This window comes from Oncorhynchus gorbuscha, linkage group LG09, assembly GCF_021184085.1.
Source record: "Oncorhynchus gorbuscha isolate QuinsamMale2020 ecotype Even-year linkage group LG09, OgorEven_v1.0, whole genome shotgun sequence".
Taxonomy (NCBI): Eukaryota; Metazoa; Chordata; class Actinopteri; order Salmoniformes; family Salmonidae; genus Oncorhynchus; species Oncorhynchus gorbuscha.
Window position 1 is genome coordinate 82,275,689 of NC_060181.1, and position 19,306 is coordinate 82,294,994.

General features: G+C 43.7%; 1 protein-coding gene across 3 annotated transcripts; it reads left to right on the forward strand.

The window, feature by feature from the left end:
• The first annotated feature begins 790 nt into the window (after nt 1-790).
• On the forward strand, nt 791-18,875 carry LOC124042990 (tetraspanin-7-like). Of its 3 annotated transcripts, none has more exons than XM_046361158.1 (8): nt 796-1,199; nt 13,163-13,351; nt 15,697-15,771; nt 16,415-16,510; nt 16,611-16,766; nt 16,855-16,938; nt 17,163-17,243; nt 17,854-18,875. In XM_046361158.1, the coding sequence occupies exons 1-7, from the start codon at nt 1,029-1,031 to the stop codon at nt 17,229-17,231; spliced, it is 840 nt and encodes a 279-aa protein (XP_046217114.1). In that variant the 5' UTR covers nt 796-1,028; the 3' UTR covers nt 17,232-17,243; nt 17,854-18,875. The 3 variants fall into 3 exon arrangements, with proteins under 3 accessions (XP_046217115.1, XP_046217114.1, XP_046217113.1); XM_046361157.1 differs by lacking the exon at nt 17,854-18,875 and adding an exon at nt 17,636-17,804 and having other exon boundaries at nt 798-1,199; XM_046361159.1 differs by lacking the exons at nt 15,697-15,771; nt 17,854-18,875 and adding an exon at nt 17,636-17,804 and having other exon boundaries at nt 791-1,199.
• The last annotated feature ends 431 nt before the right edge of the window (nt 18,876-19,306 follow it).

A 19,306-nucleotide genomic window follows, 5' to 3' on the forward strand; every position in this document is an offset into this window, starting at 1 on the left:
ACACTGTGCCAAATTGGGTTGTAAATGTGCATACTATGTACTAGTGCATCAAAATAAAATAAAAAGTTCACAATATTTTGTTTACATTTTGTAATTCAGTCATTTTTGTTGATGTCCCACTTTAGCAACAATAGCTAGATAATGTAGGGCAGCATGGAGTCTTATAGGATTTTACAATGGAGGGAAGAGATCCAGTTTACGTTAGGGACCCTGTACTGTACTTCGGTGAGGCAGTTATTGTAGTACTCTTATCCTGTTTAATTGGCCAGGTGTATAATGCTCTCTGTCCAGCCTCGACTTCAGCTGTGAGGTGTATTCCAACACATGATACATTCCCGAATCCTCAAGATGATGATAAGATAATATAACAAACAAAGTGTGAATTTGAGAAGATCGCACGAGTTGTATTTTGGCCGAAATGTTGCTAATTTTCTCTATGATGAAACATTTGATCTCAATACAGTTTTCTGTTCCCAAGACTATAAACTGTTCCGAATAGAATGTACGATTTTTTTTAGACTTGACCCTTTGCCAAAGGAAAAAAAAGGGGGGGAAGCGTTATTTAGAAGGAGTTCAAGGGCATTAGTTATTGCGTCTGTACACTTCACCGAGCAGGCGTTACTTAACGGAAATATGCAAATATATAGTAGAACGCGCCAATAGGATCTTGCTATCTCGTGCTTGGTTCGGCCCACCTCCTTTTTGTTCTGCCCACTATGATTAATTTGCTCTCATTGTAAACAACAGGCTGTGGTCTATCTTGGGTTAGTTATACAAAACATATTATTCAAACTCTATACTACTGCCCTTGGAAACCCACCTGCTTGAAAGGTCCGCCAGAGGGGATAATCGAGCTGTATTATTTTCTCGGGTATTTGTTCCTAACCACAGACCAGGTCTAGGAACAGATTATCAAAACAAATCCTACATAATATCACGGAGAAATAATTTCTGAGCCTGTATCAGTGGTTAGGGGGGTAATCAAATTCTACTTATGGAGCAAAAATATATTAGCGGCTGCGCTGTGAATGTCTGTGGTGCAGCAGCCGAAAGACCTCCAGCGGAGAGTCGTGGAAGCGCAAGGCTTGCAGAAACAGTCCTTTCAGTTTACTGTTGTATGGGCATTGGGCAGAATGGAGACCAAACCAGTGATAACCTTTCTCAAAACCCTCCTCATCGTTTACTCCTTCGTGTTTTGGGTAAGTTAACGTTACCCTTGTTTTATCCTTGCCCCAATGAAAGCCTTGGGGAGATCTTTTCCGACGTTGTAGATGCAGAGCTGTAGGCTACCCGTAAGTACCGTTATTTTTCCATGTGTTTGATGAATTCAGTTAATTCGAGGAATTCAGTTAATTCGAGGGTGTACTTATGTTTTTTAAATATGTATTCTTGTAGACAACCTCTGCCTTTGTGGTACAGATTCATCTGTGCCTTTGTATTAATCTGTGCCTTTGTGATAATGACTTCTTACCAGGGTCATGTTTCCAACAAGCCCACACGCTTGGAGAAATGCGACATCCTCGGCTGTAACGTTTGGCTTATTTTGTACATTGTCACTTACTCCAGCGTGAGGAAGTCTCGATATGTTGCTCTGTATTTCGAAGTTGTCACTGACCGCAATTACATGCCATGCTCATGCTCAGGCTATATAGAGCGCAGTAGCTCTGTAGTCAGAGACGGGTAGAGGTTAGCAGTCGAGGTTATCATGTAACGGTTTCTGTCGGTCCATCGTTTGGTGCGAAGCAGCATGAAAGTGCACTCGTCAATGTCGAGTCTACGGCATGCATAGGTTGCAGTCAATTGTTTAGTCATTGCTTTAGCGTTCGACCATAGGTCGCACTATAAAATCCCGAGATGGATGTGCACCTGATGTTTTGTAAACAGCGCATTTCAAATGATTTGTCTGCATCCTGATAAGTTGTTTGTCTTGACTGACTCACTCTTATACAAGCTCTGTACTGTTGTTATATGTCTCCTGAGACTTCTCTATCATTGTCATACCATAGCACGTGTTTCTTTAGCCAACTCCTCTGTATATTATTAGGCTAAATGAAAAACAGTAGCCTACAGATGCATGGGCATCAAGTCAGATGGGGAACTAAGGAAAACATAAGCAATCCCTCTATAGGCTATCCTAAGGTAAACAAACTCATCTGGTGTATTTGCAGCTCTTATCCTGAGATATCTTTCTGTCAGACAAGGATGGAGGTATGCTCCACTGGGCGAAAGGGGTCAATATCAGGGGATATCTTTATCTGTTTCTGGACACCTGGCATTTCATTCGATATAAGGAGTAGACATGCTTCAGATACGCGTCTCCTTAATTTCATATACGGAGCTAGGGTATTCTCCGTAATGGGAGTTTCTACACGCATCCAGTCCTGATCTCAAGACATCTCCCTTCAACCATGAGTCCAGGGAGATATCGGGAGTGCCATGAGATAAATTCAAGACATGCACCTGATGCGCATGCACCCGTTTGCATATTTGTCATATCTACGCCTTTATACGTAGGCATGAACGAATCCACATTACCCCACGTTCTCAATAGATATCCGTACATTATATGTAATTCATCCTCGTGTATCTGATTCAAAAATGAGCTCAATCCGACTCATGATCCATGTCCAGCGCCAAAATTATTTGCCCTGTTCAGGCGCTGAAAATCATTGTGCTTCTTCACACGAAGGTGACATATCTGAGCATCCATTTACACAATATTCAATAGTAGACTACAGGGCACGGAAAGGAGGACATCGTCATATTTAATCCAAGTTGCTATTTCCAAAGCACATCTCTGCTATTTATGTTTTAAAAAATGCGATCAAATCCAGAGCTCCAACCACAAAAAGTTTTCTGTAAAGAAGCAAACGTAGACCAACCTTTGCTAAAAAAACAATTGTATTTATTTTACAGAAAATAAAACGTGTACACCCTCAATACCCTGCCCTGTTTGTTGTGGACATGGATGCGACATGGTCAAAAGCGGTCCCGCGCAGTGCAAACCGGCACTGTGGTGTTGGGTTGAGATCTACTCCAAACTGCCAATGCATAAAATCAAAATTGTGTCAATATTGCAAGAAAATATTGTCATTTCACATAACCATACCACAAGGTAGCTACTATACCTGCTTCATTCATAACAAAACGAACCGAAACAAGCTAAAGTTAGCTAGCTAATTACATGCGTTTGCTTGATATCAGTAATACAAAATATGCCTAAATATTGTTTTAAAACGTTAGCTGTCACCTTGAGGTTTGATATTGGGTACAAATATGTTTCCCTGAAGGGAGTTAGCTTTTAGCCAGTTAGCTTTTACCAGCCATCAAGCCTAGCGAACTATAGCTAACTCACCCTAATGGCTGCTGGCCAAATTAGCTAACATTCTTTATTCTAGTTACCAATATAAATAAAATAGCTCAAATGTGCTATTCTTTAGCGTTAACTTCTTTGACATATTTTCTGGAGAGCTTCTCACTTTGTTTCTCCAGTTGTCCATTCGACTGAAAGAATGATATGGAATGATATGGATTGAATATTTGTCAAATTATTGAGCATGTCCTCAAAACTCAAATAAGCATCAGAGATTGTCATTTAGCATATCAAAAAGCATATCAAGATCCTGATATGGACCTCAGTCAAGAGCATATGCATTATGTGCTGAGAACATACACTATGTATGCCTTCTGTTAGTATTTGTCAACATATCAAACAAAAAGATGTCCAGATTGGCCTATCCCAGGATATCTAATGAGTCAAGGCAATACCCTGTATGATATCCAGAGGGATTGCATGAAATAAAAATATGGATTTTATATTCGCCAAATTATTGAGCATGTGCTGAAAACATAGAAATGCATCAGAAATTGTCCTTATTTTCAGCAGATAAAAAAGCATATCAAGATCCGGATATGGACCTCAGCCAAGAGAAGCAGATCTGGAATCAATATAGCTTCATATCTTGGAAACACAGATATGTGATTTATACAGTCAGTATTTGTCAACATGAAGAGCGAAAATAGGATGTCACATATCTCAGGATATTGAATGAGTCCATATGCCATGTGTGATATTTGGAGTAATCCCAATGTCATATATGTCTAAAAGAGATGGTGCATATCCACAAAACTCTAAATATGTATAGGAAATGGTTTGTATTCTCTAGAATATCAAAAATGTTTCATGTAAAGATATTCCCTGATATGGACCCTTTTCTCCCAGTGCTCCTCCTAGACCTTCAGGTCTGGGATCAGTCGACCCTGTCCCCAGTCGACCCTGTCCCTCAGTCGACCCTGTCCCCTAACCTGAACTCCCAAGGACATACAGTATAACTCAAATCTGGCCTCGGATCAGCATTTACATGTGAGACAAGAAAATCAGAGGCTGTACATGTCTCTCTCAGCAAGCATTTAGTGCCTGTCATAGATACTAACATTTATATTTAGTCCGGTCAGTCAGAGCAGCCTTAACGCTTCCACACCCTACTCTGTTTATGATCACATCTCCCCAGCAGGAAGGAGCAGCCGACTGGGGTCAGGGGAACTAGGGAGGGGCTGTCAGAGGGGTGGTCGTTTGAAATTCTTCAGATAGTTTCGCTCCTGAGTTTCTCTGTCGTCAGCTTGTCATGACCTCTAATGTCTTCCGGCGAGTGGTTCAGACTCCAGTTCACACGGTTTGGTTTGAAGTGGTGCCTATGCCAGTGAGGTATGTGAGACACTGACATGTTTTAATGTTCCTGTTAAAAATAGAACTCATGATTTCTTTTTTAGGGACTGGTGGGAAAGGGGTCATCCGTTTTGGGTCCTATTGTATTGGGGACTGGTTTTGTCAGTGTTGTCATGGCTGCTGGTTTCTGTGTAATCTCTCAGATTGCATTGGACTTTATTAGTTAGATATTGCCTTGTTTCCACTGATACAGAATCCAATGTTTTCTTCATCATCCTAGGTAATGGTTCCGATTGTTAGTGTCATCTGATCCTAGATCTGGGACTAAGGGCAACCTTCTACATCGGTCGATGCGTCACAATAGCAACATCATCACTTCCTCCTACCTGACCCTGGGTTTTGATTTAAACAGATGACATCAGTTATATTGTAAGCAGACAAACCCACAATCTAATCTAGCTTCTGGCCTGAATATCGATACAATAGATGGAAGGATGTTTATAATATAAAGACAAGGCTAGACTGTGCTTTCAGAAAGTATTCACACCCTTTGACTTTTTCCACATTTTGTTGTGTTACAGTCTGAATTTTAAATGGTTTAAATTGAGATTTTTTTTGTCTCTGGCCTACACATAATTCCCCATAATGTCAAAGTGGAATTATGCTTTTAGACACTTTTACAAATTAATAAAAAATGAAAAGCTGAAAAAATCTAGAGTCAATAAGTATTCAACCCCTTTGTTATGGCAAGCCTAAATAAGCTCAGGAGTCAGAATTTGCTTAACAAGTTGCACTCTGTGTGCAATAATAGTGTTTAAAGGGATATTTTAATGACTACCTCATCTCTGTACACCACACATACAATTAATTATCTGTAAGCTCCATCAGTGGAGCAGTGAATTTCAAACACAGACGCAACCACAAAGACCAGGGAGATTTTTCAATGCCTTGCAAAGAAGGGCACCCATTGGTAGATGGGTAAAAATAAAAAAGCAGGCATTGAATATTCATTTGAGCATGGTTAAGTTATTAATTACACTTTGGATGGTGTATCAATACACCCAGTCACTACAAAGATACAGGCATCCTTCCTAACTCAGTTGCCGGAGAGGAAGGAAACTGCTCAGTCCATGTGTGTCTTTAAAACAGTTAGAGCTTAATGGCTGTGATAGGACAAAACTGAGGTTGGATCAACAACATTTGAGTTACTCCACAATACTAACCTAATTGATAGAGTGAAAAGAAGGAAGCCTGTGCAGAATACCTGTTTGCAACAAGGCACTAAAGTAATACTGCTAAAAATGTGGCAAAGCAATTACATTTTTTCCTGAATAAAAAGTGTTATGTTTGGGGAAAATCCAATACAACAGATTACTGAGTACCATTCTCCAGGTTTTCAAGCACAGTAGTGGCTGCATCATGTTATGGTAATGCTTGTAATCGTTATGGACTGGGGAGTTTTTCAGCATAAAAAATAAACGGAATGGAACTAAGCACAGGCAAAATCCTAGAAAACCTGGTTCGTTCTGCTTTCCACAAGATGCTGGGGGATACAGTTGAAGTTTACATACACTTAGGTTGGAGTCATTAAAACTCGTTTTTCAACCACTCCACACATTTCTTGTTCACAAACTATAGTTTTGGCAAGTCGGTTAGGACATCTACTTTGTGCATGACACAAGTAATTTTTCCAACAATTGTTTACAGACGGAATATTTCACTTATAATTCACTATATCACATTTCCAGTGGGGCAGAAGTTTACATATACTAAGTTGACTGTGCCTTTAAACAGCTTGGAAAACTCCAGAAAATTATGTCATGGCTTTAGAAGCTTCTGATAGTCGATTTTAAATAATTTGAGTCAATTGGGGGTGTACCTGTGGATGTATTTCAAGGCCTAACTTCAAACTCAGTGCCTCTTTGCTTGACATCATGGGAAAATCAAAAGCAATCAGAAAAAATTGTAGACCTCCACAAGTCTGGTACATCCTTGGCAGCAATGTCCAAATGCCTGAACGTACCACGTTCATCTGTACAAACAATAGTACGCAAGTATAAACACCATGGAACCACACAGCCGTCATACCGCTCAGGAAGGAGATGCGTTCTGTCTCCTAGAGATGAAGGTACTTTGCTGCGGAAAATGCAAATCAATCCCAGAACAACAGCAAAGGACATTGTGAAGATGCTGGAGGAAACAGGTACAAAAGTATCTCTATCCACAGTAAAAATGAGTCCTATACCGCTCATCAAGGAAGAAGCCACAGCTCCAAAACCGCCATAAAAAAGCCAGACTACGGTTTACAACTGCACATGGGGACAAATATCATACTTTTTGGAGAAATGTTCTCTGATCTGATGAAACAAAAATAGAACTGCTCGGCCATAATGACCATCATTATGTTTGGAGGAAAAATGGGGAGGCTTGCAAGCCGAAGAACACAATCCCAACTGTGAAGCGTGGGGGTGGCAGCATCATGCTGTGGGGGTGGCAGCATCATGTTGTGGGGGTGGCAGCATCATGCTGTGGGGGTGGCAGCAACATGTTGTGGGGGTGCTTTGCTGCAGGAAGGACTGGAGGACTTCTCAAAATAGAATGGCATCATGAGGCAGGAAAATTATATGGATATATTGAAGCAAAATCTCCAGACATCAGTCAGGAAGTTAAAGCTTGGTCGCAAATGGGTTCTTCCAAATGGACAATGACCCCAAGCATACTTCCAAAGTTGTGCCAAAATGTATTGGAGTGGCCACCACAAAACCTTGACCTCAATCCCATAGACAATTTGTGGGCAGAACTGAAAAAGTGTGTGCCCGCAAGGAGGCCAACAAACCTAACTCAGTTACACCTGCTCTGTAGAGGGTTGTGAACAGTCGCACACTTTATTGAGGCAGAAGAAACCAAAAGCAACTGCTTTAAAACCTCCAGCCAATTGGCAAACGTAAAAAAAACGTGCAAACAGTCACAAAACTTATGTTTAACAAATAAACATGCCTTGTGAACAACACGGAATAACAGAACACCCGTCTGGCGCGTCAGAAAATAACACGTAACACAAACAGTTTCACACAAAGACATGAGGGGGAACAGAGGAATAAATACATGCAGTGTGATTTGGGAATGTAAACCAGGTGTGCAGGGAACAAGACAAAACAAATGGATCAATGAAAAATGGAGCGGCGATGGCTAGAAAGCCGGTGACGTCGACCGCTGAACGCCGCCGAACAAGGAGAGGAGCCGGCGGAAGTCGTAACAAGGACAATAACCGAAAACACAAGGCCAAATCTACACTGTAGTTGCTTACCAATCAGACAGTGAATGTTCCTGAGCGGCCGAGTTACAGTTTTGACTTCAATTGGCTTGAAAATCTATGGCAAAAGACTTGAAAATGGTTGTCAAGCAATGATCAACAACCAATTTGACAGTGCTTGAAGAATTTTGAAGAATATAATTGGCAAATATTGTACAATGCAGGTGTGGAAAACTCTTAATTACCCAGAAAGCCTCGCAGCTGTATTTGCTGCCAAAGGTGATTCTAATATGTATTCAGTGGTGTAAAGTCTTTAAGTAAAAATACTTGAAAATACTACTTAAGTCGTTTGGGCTATCTGTACTTTAGAATTTATATTTTTTTGCCAGTTTTAATTTTAATTCACTACATTCCTAAATAAAATGCTGTGCTTATTACTCCATACATTTTCCCTGACACCCAAAAGTACTCGTTACATTCTGAATGCTTATCAGGACATGAAAATGGTCTTATCAAGAGAACATCCTTGGTCATCCCTACTGCCTCTGATCTGGTGGACACACTAAACACATGCTTCGTTTCTAAATGATGTCTATACTGTAAGTGTTGGAGCATGCCCTTCGCTATCCGTAAATAACCAAATCTAAATAAAAGGATGCTGTATGGTTTGCTTAATATAAGTCATTTGAAATGATTTATACTTATACTTTTGATACTTAAGTATATTTTAGCAATTACAATTATTTTTGATACTTAAGTAAGTATATTTAAAACCAAATACTTTTAGACTTTTACTCAAGTAGAATTTTACTGGGTGACTTTCTCTTTTACTTGAGTCATTTTCTATTACTGTATCTTTACCTTTACTCAAAATTTACAATTTGGTATTTTTTCCACCTCTGCATATATTGAATCAGGGGTTTGAATACTTATGTAAACAAGATATTTCTGTATTTCATTTTCAAAAAATGTTCAAACACTTCTAAAAACATGTTTTCACTTTGTCATTATAGGATATTGCAGTGTTTCCCAACTCTGGTCCTGGAGTATTCCCAACAGAACACATTTTTGCTGTAGCCCTGGACTAAAAAACCTTATTCAACTCATTTAGGGCTTGATGTTATGTTGACACGTTGAATCAGGTGTGCTTGTCTGGGGCTACAACAAAAATGTGTGCTGTTGGTGGTACTGGAGGACTGGAGTTGGGAAACACTGGAGTATTGTGTGTAGATGGGTGAGAAAAAAAGTATATTTAATTCATTTTGAATGTGGAATAAATCAAGGGGTATGAATACTTTCTGAAGGCCCTGTAGATAGATAGATGGAAATATAGATTGCTAGACATTGAAATAAAAAACACAATTTAAAAGTATGTCTGCAAACGCCACACTGCAGAACTGACCTCTCAGGGCTCTTGGAGAAGGGCACACATACAACGTCCTGTTGTCACCTCACCACAGAAACGCTGTCATGAACACGTGACTATGTCTCAATGTGTAGGCATAACTGTAGTGTGTGTGTGTGTGTGTGTGTGTGTGTGTGTGTGTGTGTGTGTGTGTGTGTGTGTGTGTGTGTGTGTGTGTGTGTGTGTGTGTGTGTGTGTGTGTGTGTGTGTGTGTGTGTGTGTGTGTGTGTGTGTGTGTGTGTGTGTGTGTGTGTGTGTGTGTGTGTGTGTGTGTGTGTGTGTGTGTGTGTACACACATGCTAACCTTATAACTCATGATGAAGATATTATAATTCATCAGAAATTTCTAAAAGCTTTTCCAGTAAAAAGTTTACTTCAAAATCCCTTGGTAATATGGTAATGTATGATAATCTGCTAACTACATTTTTTCTGTTTATAGAAATACCCAAGTTTTTCTTGGTAAATAAGATATTAGGTGAATATCAGCAATAATTGGTTTGAGGAATAAACCATTATCTAGGCAGTGTTCTTATAATGATGCCAGACAGTTCAGGCTCTTCTGCATGGCCATTAGTACCGGCCCACACACAGGCCAGGAGATTTGCCTAATTGATTATCTGTTAAGTTCCCTACACTCAGAGAACATATAATAATAATATATATAATAATATATGCCATTTAGCAGACACTTTTATCCAAAGCGACTTACAGTCATGTGTGCATACATTCTACGTATGGGTGGTCCCGGGAATCGAACCCACTACCCTGGTGTTACAAGCGCCATGCTCTACCAACTGAGCTACAGAAGGACCACAGAACAGCAAGGCCTCTAACAGTGATGGATTGGCAAAATACGGTACAGTATGTAATACCAGCTACAGTACAGAGGGACATCTGATATCGAATCATTTAATGCAGTGTTCGTGTTAGTTTCAACTAATTTCCATACAGAACCCTCCGGACTGGACTGGAGTCATTACTAGGCTGATCACTCTGGACTGTAGTGAAGTCATTACTAGGCTGAGCTCTCTGGACTGGACTGGAGTCATTACTAGACTGAGCTCTCTGGACTGGACTGGAGTCATTACTAGACTGAGCTCACTGGACTGGAGTCATTACTAGACTGAGCTCTCTGGACTGGAGTCATTACTAGGCTGAGCTCTCTGGACTGGAGTCATTACTAGACTGAGCTCTCTGGACTGGACTGGAGTCATTACTAGACTGAGCTCTCTGGACTGGAGTCATTACTCGACTGAGCTCTCTGGACTGGAGTCATTACTAGACTGAGCACTCTGGACTGGAGTCATTACTAGACTGAGCACTCTGGACTGGAGTCATTACTAGACTGAGCACTCTGGACTGGAGTCATTACTAGACTGAGCACTCTGTACTGGAGTCATTACTAGACTGAGCACTCTGGACTGGACTGGAGTCATTACTAGACTGAGCACTCTGGACTGGACTGGAGTCATTACTAGACTGAGCACTCTGGACTGGAGTCATTACTAGACTGAGCACTCCGGACTGGACTGGAGTCATTACTAGACTGAGCTCTCTGGACTGGACTGGAGTCATTACTAGGCTGAGCTCTCTGGACTGGACTGGAGTCATTACTAGACTGGGCTCTCTGGACTGGAGTCATTACTAGGATGAGCTCTCTGGACTGGACTGGAGTCATTACTTATGAATGCTTAAGTTATAAACATATTCCAAGATAAGAGGGAAATGTTATTGATTTAGTTCAGGGACCTCAGTCTCTAAAGACCTCAGTCTTTTAATTAGTAAAGAACAGTCCAGGTTTGGTCGGCAGTAAGTGCATCTAGACTTATGGGGGGGAGGGGCTTTGCCACCTGCTGTTCATACAAGGTTGGAGTGAGAAAGAGAGGAGGAGGAGAGGGAGGGTTTCTCTATGTTCAGGCTGAGCTCTGCTTGGATACTGCAGCACCTCAGAGATAAATGTCTGTTACCATGGAGACAGTCTAACTCTGGCCCTGTCAGCCAAGCATTCTCTGTCTCTGACTCCTCTCCCAGTGTTCTTCCAACCCAAAATACTGAGACATTTTCTTTATAATCGTAGTATTCTTATATTTCATTATTTCGTATTGTTGTTGCATTGTCGAGAAGGAACCTGCAAGTCACAGGAGGTTGGTGGCATCTTAATTGGGGAGCACGGGCTCGTGGTAATGACTGGAGCGGAATTAGTGGAATGGTATCAAATACACCCATCACATAGTTCCATGTGTTTGATGCGATTCCATTTGCTCCATTCCAGCCATTATTATGAGCCATCCTCCCATCAGCAGCCTCCACTGGTGCAAGTAAGCATTTCGTTGGACTGTGTATACCGTGTGTATCCTGTACATACCACCAATACAAATTGAAACGTGTTTGGCCCAGCCTAGCACTAACGCATTGCCGTGCGCCTCCCAAATTTTGGAACAATGCGGAGGGCTCCTTATGTCTCTGCATTGACATGATTGGTTGACGGTAGGTGGGCGTGGGAGGTCCTGTATAAACACAAACTCACTTCCTTGACAACTTCCTTCACAACAGCTCTGTGCTGCTCCGTGAAGTGTGAATGCCCTGATTTCTGCAGAGGCCGTATCACCATAAATGCTGCAATGCCAATGAAGACTTCGGATTGACCATGCAGCCCCTTTTAGCAAACGTTCTCTGTGTGTGGTGTTTTGGGAAACGTATGTTACATCTTCGGCAGTTGTAGGAAAGATGCATCGTTAAAACACTCGGAACCTTAAGTTCAATCAGTATCGGGAAACCGGGCCCAGCACTGCACCTCATTCAGGTAATGGTAATTAATTTAGATCACAATTGGGCCCATACACCTGCCAATAAACTATGTCACATTGTTTTTGTGTATTTGTGTGCTGTGCGTGTGTGTACATGTGGGTCTGATTACATGCCGTGTGTGTGCAGTCCGGCAGTATGGCAGCACCAGGCAGCAGAGACTCTGCTAGTAGAGTGTCTTTGACAGATCGGCCCCTCAACTGTACCCGTCACAAAAAAGCAGCCCCCCCCAGCTGGTGAACAGGGGCTTTTAGCTGGCTCACACAACACTCCTTTATGACAGGCCTTCATTACAAATGCTAAGAGCAGAGTAACAGAAGGAAGCGGCCCACTATGGATCAATGGGTCCTTTTGATTCGCTCCGTGTGTGTGTGTGTGTGTGTGTGTGTGTGTGTGTGTGTGTGTGTGTGTGTGTGTGTGTGTGTGTGTGTGTGTGTGTGTGTGTGTGTGTGTGTGTGTGTGTGTGTGTGTGTGTGTGTGTGTGTGTGTGTGTGTGTGTGTGTGTGTGTGTGTGTGTGTGTGTGTGGGGGGTACAAGAAAGTATCAACATATCCATTTGCCTTCGAACTCTTCCCCATCCCTCTCTCTCTCTCTCTCTCTCTCTCTCTCTCTCTCTCTCTCTCTCTCTCTCTCTCTCTCTCTCTCTCTCTGCCCTCCCCTTTCTGTTCTCACACTTAGAAACAACCACGGTTTACTCCTTAGTCAGAGAGGACAATCTGAAAGGTTGATCTAGTGATCCATTACACTCAACTGATCTTATATCTGAGTCTAACGGCAACTTTATTCTCCCATACTACAGAGAGGCAAGAGGGCTCTGCATTGTTGAGCAACATGGTGGTGTTCTCTAATGTTCATTCCGCACCATCGGTAGACCTAAGCAACACTGCATTCTGCTGGCTGAATAGTGTACCTCTGGATACCAACATCTCTCTCTCATATTCTCTCCTATCTCTTCTCCCCCACCATCATCTCCCTTTGCTCCCTTTCCCTCTCTCTCTCTCTCTCTCTCTCGCTCCTTCCTTCTCTTCTCCAGATCACAGGAGCGATCCTCTTGGCAGTGGGAGTATGGGGGAAGTTTATGATCGGCCCGTATATCTCTCTGATAGCTGAGAACACCACCAACGCTCCGTACGTCCTCATCGGCACTGGGACTGTCATCATCGTCTTTGGCCTGTTCGGATGCTTCGCCACCTGCAGGGGGAGCCCATGGATGCTCAAACTGGTGAGGAGAGGAAGAGGAGTGTACAGGCAAACACACACACACACACACACACACACACACACACACACACACACACACACACACACACACACACACACACACACACACACACACACACACACACACACACAGAATTGTTTAATGCTGATTAGTAGAGTGTCGTTAGAGAAACACAGTGCTAATTATCGACATAACACATACTTCTCACTAGCCTGTCCCATCACTAGCCTGTCCCCATCACTAGCCTGTCCCCATCACTAGCCTGTCCCATCACTAGCCTGTCACCATCACTAGCCTGTCCCCATCACTAGCCTGTCCCCATCACAAGCCTGTCCAATCACTAGCCTGTCCCCATCACTAGCCTGTTCCCATCACTAGCCTGTCCCCATCACTAGCCTGTCCCATCACTAGCCTGTCACCATCACTAGCCTGTCCCCATCACTAGCCTGTCCCCATCACTAGCCTGTCACCATCACTAGCCTGTCACCATCACTAGCCTGTCCCCATCACTAGCCATAACTAGCCTGTCCCCATCACTAGCCTGTCCCATCACTAGCCTGTTCCCATCACTAGCCTGTCCCCATCACTAGCCTGTCCCCATCACTAGCCTGTCCCCATCACTAGCCTGTCCCCATCACTAGCCTGTCACCATCACTAGCCTGTCCCCATCACTAGCCATAACTAGCCTGTCCCCATCACTAGCCTGTCACCATCACTAGCCTGTCCCCATCACTAGCCATCACCAGCCTGTCCCCATCACTAGCCTGTCACCATCACTAGCCTGTCCCCATCACTAGCCTGTCACCATCACTAGCCTGTCCCCATCACTAGCCATAACTAGCCTGTCTCCATCACTAGCCTGTCCCCATCACTAGCCATAACTAGCCTGTCCCCATCACTAGCCTGTCACCATCACTAGCCTGTCCCCATCACCAGCCTGTCACCATCACTAGCCATAACTAGCCTGTCCCCATCACTAGCCTGTCCCCATCACTAGCCTGGCCCCATCACTAGCCTGTCACCATCACTAGCCTGTCCCCATCACTAGCCTGTCCCCATCACTAGCCTGTCCCCATCACTAGCCTGTCTCCATCACTAGCCTGTCACCATCACTAGCCTGTCCCCATCACTAGCCTGTCCCCATCACTAGCCATAACTAGCCTGTCCCCATCACTAGCCTGTCCCCATCACTAGCCTGGCCCCATCACTAGCCTGTCACCATCACTAGCCTGTCCCCATCACTAGCCTGTCCCCATCACTAGCCTGTCCCCATCACTAGCCTGTCTCCATCACTAGCCTGTCACCATCACTAGCCTGTCCCCATCACTAGCCTGTCCCCATCACTAGCCATAACTAGCCTGTCCCCATCACTAGCCTGTCACCATCACTAGCCTGTCCCCATCACTAGCCATCACTAGCCTGTCCCCATCACCAGCCTGTCCCCATCACTAGCCTGTCCCCATCACTAGCCTGTCCCCATCACTAGCCTGTCCCCATCACTAGCCTGTCACCATCACTAGCCTGTCCCCATCACTCCTGTCCCCATCACTAGCCTGTCCCCATCACTAGCCTGTCCCCATCACTAGCCTGTCCCCACTAGCCTGTCCCCATCACTAGCCTGTCCCCATCACTAGCCTGTCCCCATCAGCCTGTCACCATCACTAGCCTGTCCCCATGTCCCCATCACTAGCCTGTCCCCATCACTAGCCTGTCCCCATCACTAGCCTGTCCCCATCACTAGCCTGTCCCCATCACTAGCCTGTCACCATCACTAGCCTGTCCCCATCACTAGCCTGTCCCCATCACTAGCCTGTCACCATCACTAGCCTGTCCCCATCACTAGCCTGTCCCCATCACTAGCCTGTCCCCATCACTAGCCTGTCCCCATCACTAGCCTGTCCCCATAACCCTGTCACCATCACTAGCCTGTCCCCATCACTAGCCTGTCCCCATCACTAGCCTGTCCCCATCACTAGCCTGTCCCCATCACTAGCCTGTCCCCATAACTAGCCTGTCCCCATCACTAGCCTGTCCCCATCACTAGCCTGTCCCCATCACTAGCCTGTCCCCATCACTAGCCTGTCCCCATAACTAGCCTGTCACCATCACTAGCCTGTCCCCATCACTAGCCTGTCCCCATAACTAGCCTGTCCCCATCACTAGCCTGTCCCCATAACTAGCCTGTCCCCATCACTAGCCTGTCCCCATCACTAGCCTGTCCCCATCACTGTCCCCATCACTAGCCTGTCCCCATCACACACAACCTCTCTGTATATGTAGCTTATTTCTTTTTTATTTCCACTTCTCTCTCCCCCTTCTCTCTCTTTCTCTTTATCTCTCTGCAGTATGTAATGTTCTTGTCCCTGGTGTTTCTAGCTGAGTTGGTGGCTGGGATCTCTGGCTTTGTTTTTCGTCATGAGGTCAGTTTTTCTATTTGAACTACATTACCCACAGTTCATCTGGACCCATCTCAGCTGAGTACCTGCCAGTAGAGATACATCACGTGTGTATGTGTGTGTGTGTGTGTGGACGTGTTTAACTATACATGTTGGGACCAGAAGTCCCTACAAAAAATATATATATATATATATATATATATATATATATATATATATATATATATATATATATTTCACAAAATTTGACCAAGTCCCCACAAGGTCAAATTCTATTTCTACTTGGTTTAGGGTTAAGATTTGGGTTAGAATTAGTGTTAGGTTTAGGGTTAAGGTTAGGTTTTGGGGTTAAGGTTAAGGTTAAGGTTAGGGTAAGAGTTAGGTTTAGGGGTTAGGGAAAATAGGATTTGGAATGGGACAGAATTTTGTGTCCACACAAGGTTAGTTCTACAAGACTGTATGTGTGGGGGGGCTTTTATTACTATCCTTGTGCGTACCCCAACAGTCCCTACAAGGATAGTAAAACCAGGAAAATGTTCCCTTGTGGGGACATTTCCCAGGTCCACACGAGGACAAAGGCTATTGGGTTAGGGTTACAATTAGGTTTACGGTTAGGGAAAATAGGACTTTTAGTGGATAGTAAAACATATGCTGTGTGTGTCCACAGATAAAAGGTACCTTCCTGAGGACATATACTGACGCCGTGTTGAATTATGATGCTGAGGATGAGAAGAGCCTGGCTGTGGACAACGTCCAAAGCAGCGTGAGTCACAACAACAACATCAACAACGACAACATCAACAAAACTACTATTGTCACAACAATACAAAAATTCAATCACGTCTATGTGTGTCTCTCTCCAGCTGCGTTGCTGTGGGGTGAACAACTACACCAGCTGGTTGGGCAGTGTGTACTACCCTGCTAACGGTTTTCCCCTGAGCTGCTGCTCCAACTCCTCTGACTGCAGCCCTCAGGACCTCCGCAACACCACCATAAACCACACCAAGGTCTACCAGCAGGTACACACTAACGCGTCCACTGTGTTACACACTCTCCCGTCCCCATATGTTACATACTAACCAATCCCCTGTGTTTTTTGTGTTTTAGGGCTGTTATGAACTGGTAACCTCCTTCCTTGAGACCAACATGGCCATCATCGCGGGAGTAACATTTGGAATTGCCTTCTCACAGGTGAGATAGAGAATGTGTTGTCTGATGATAGGAGTGCTGTGTCTAAGGTTCACTATAATCTAAAGTTCAATTATCTCACGTCTCTACACATCTATCACCCCCCTTTCTTCTCTCTCTCTCTCTCTCTCTCTCTCTCTCTCTCTCTCTCTCTCTCTCTCTCTCTCTCTCTCTCTCTCTCTCTCTCTCTCTCTCTCTCTCTGTCTCTCTCTCTCTCTCTCTCTCAGTTGATTGGCATGTTGCTGGCCTGCTGTCTGTCCAGGATCATTACTGCTAATCAGTATGAGATGGTGTAGCAGGGAGAGCAGGTAAGTGGCTACTCTATCACGCACACACACACACGCGGACACACTCACACACACACACACACACACACACACACACACACACACACACACACACACACACACACACACACACACACACACACACACACACACACACACACACACACACACACACACACACACACACACACACACACACACACACACACACACTGTCAAATACAGCAGATATCTCTATCCAAAGCAACTTATAGTCATGCGTGCATATGCACAGTTGGTCCCGGGAATCAAACACACTATCCTGGGCCATGCTCTGCCAACTGAGCTACAGAGGACCACACACACACACACATTATATATGCAGACATATCTATAGTTGTCTAAGAGCCTGTGTGGTGGTTGTTTGTTTGTAGGGAGATGAAGAGGAGAGGGCGAACAGCACCTTGGTAGACTGGGACAGAAGATCCCCACAACACTAGCACACTGCATCACTAAAACTCTTCTCTCTCTCTCTCTCTCTCTCTCTCTCTCTCTCTCTCTCTCTCTCTCTCTCTCTCTCTCTCTCTCTCTCTCTCTCTCTCTCTCTCTCTCTCTCTCTCTCTCTCTCTCTCTCTCTCTCTCTCTCGTAAAGAAGTACCATTCCTTAACTTGATATTGTGCCATGAAGACTTTCGCACAGTACCTTCAACTCCACTGAGGGACTCAGGCTGCAGTTGGAAGTTTCTAGTAAGCACTTATGTCAAATCAGCTTACCCTCCCCAATGCAACACTGACCTTGGTTAAGCATCTATGGGCAACTTAATCCTGCTCCATATTACAAGTTTAGCCATCTCTAACACTTTGGGTAGAAGTTGTCCTTAGGGACATATCTAGGAACAGGTCACACGAAGCCTTGATGCTAAACTTAACTATTAGGGTGATGAATGGATATCTGACCCTGCATCAGTGCTAAGCGCCAACATCATCCTGCCCCTTAGCAGTCTTTGTCTCACTGTCCTTTCACAGCACCCCCTTGTGGTCTGGCATGCTCCATACAGGGCCTAGCATTTAAAAAGCAATGCACAGATTTGTATGAAATGATTAAACCATATTTAAAGATAAAACAGTGGCCAGCACACACTGTATTTTCATCATGTTTTTGATCACCGTTGTAAATACCCAAGCTACACACATATAGAGAAGATATGTTGATATAACATTGAGAGAGCATTTAGAGCTAACTTTTAGCCTTTCATTTGCATCCCTGCTATTTCACTGCTTCATGGATGATATCTCAGACTTTTGTGTCCATATCTATGATGTTAGCTTACAATGAACTAACTGTGTAATCAATTTGGTCTCTGGATGTGTAGATGTCTTAATCATTTATTATTTATTATTATAACAATTAATGAAGTGTGTGTCAAGTTTGGTTCGGAACACTGAGCTTTTCCGATTTAATATATTATGAGCGTAGTTTATTTTAATATATATGAGCCTCGAATTTTGACGGATAAATATATTCTTTATTGATTTGATGGCTGTTGTGTTTTTGTGGCACACGTTGAGATGTATAGGCTTCTGTTTATTTCATGTTGTTTTAATAGTATGTCTGCACACTTACGAGTGAGAAAGAGTTGAGGTGGTTACAAGTGGGTAGAGTCGTCTACTGGAATTGGGTGGGAATAGGGTGGGAATTGAGTGGGAATTGGGTGGGAATTGGGTGGGAATTGGGTGGGAATTGGGTGGGAATTGGGTGGGAATAGGATGGCAATTGAGTGGGAATTGGGTGGGAATTGGGTGGGAATTGAGTGGGAATTGGGTGGGAATAGGATGGGAATTGAGTGGGAATTGGGTGGGAATTGGGTGGGAATAGGATGGGAATTGAGTGGGAATTGAGTGGGAATTGGGTGGGAATTGGGTGGGAATTGAGTGGGAATTGGGTGGGAATAGGATGGGTATTGAGTGGGAATTGGGTGGGAATTGGGTGGGAATAGCGTGTTATTTGAGATGTAGTCAATGCTCATATTCTTGTAAGGCCAATGATATGATGCAACACTCAGACTGGTGTTTCATATTGTGTTGTATATGTATGTTCATGTCTC

Bases quoted from the DNA above. Each gene is read 5' to 3' on its own strand.
- LOC124042990 (XM_046361158.1), top strand. From the start codon at position 1,029: ATGTCTGTGGTGCAGCAGCCGAAAGACCTCCAGCGGAGAGTCGTGGAA. The intron at 16,511-16,610 runs GTGAGTCACAAC...GTCTCTCTCCAG, and splicing joins TGGACAACGTCCAAAGCAGC to CTGCGTTGCTGTGGGGTGAA. The intron at 16,767-16,854 runs GTACACACTAAC...TTTGTGTTTTAG, and splicing joins ACACCAAGGTCTACCAGCAG to GGCTGTTATGAACTGGTAAC.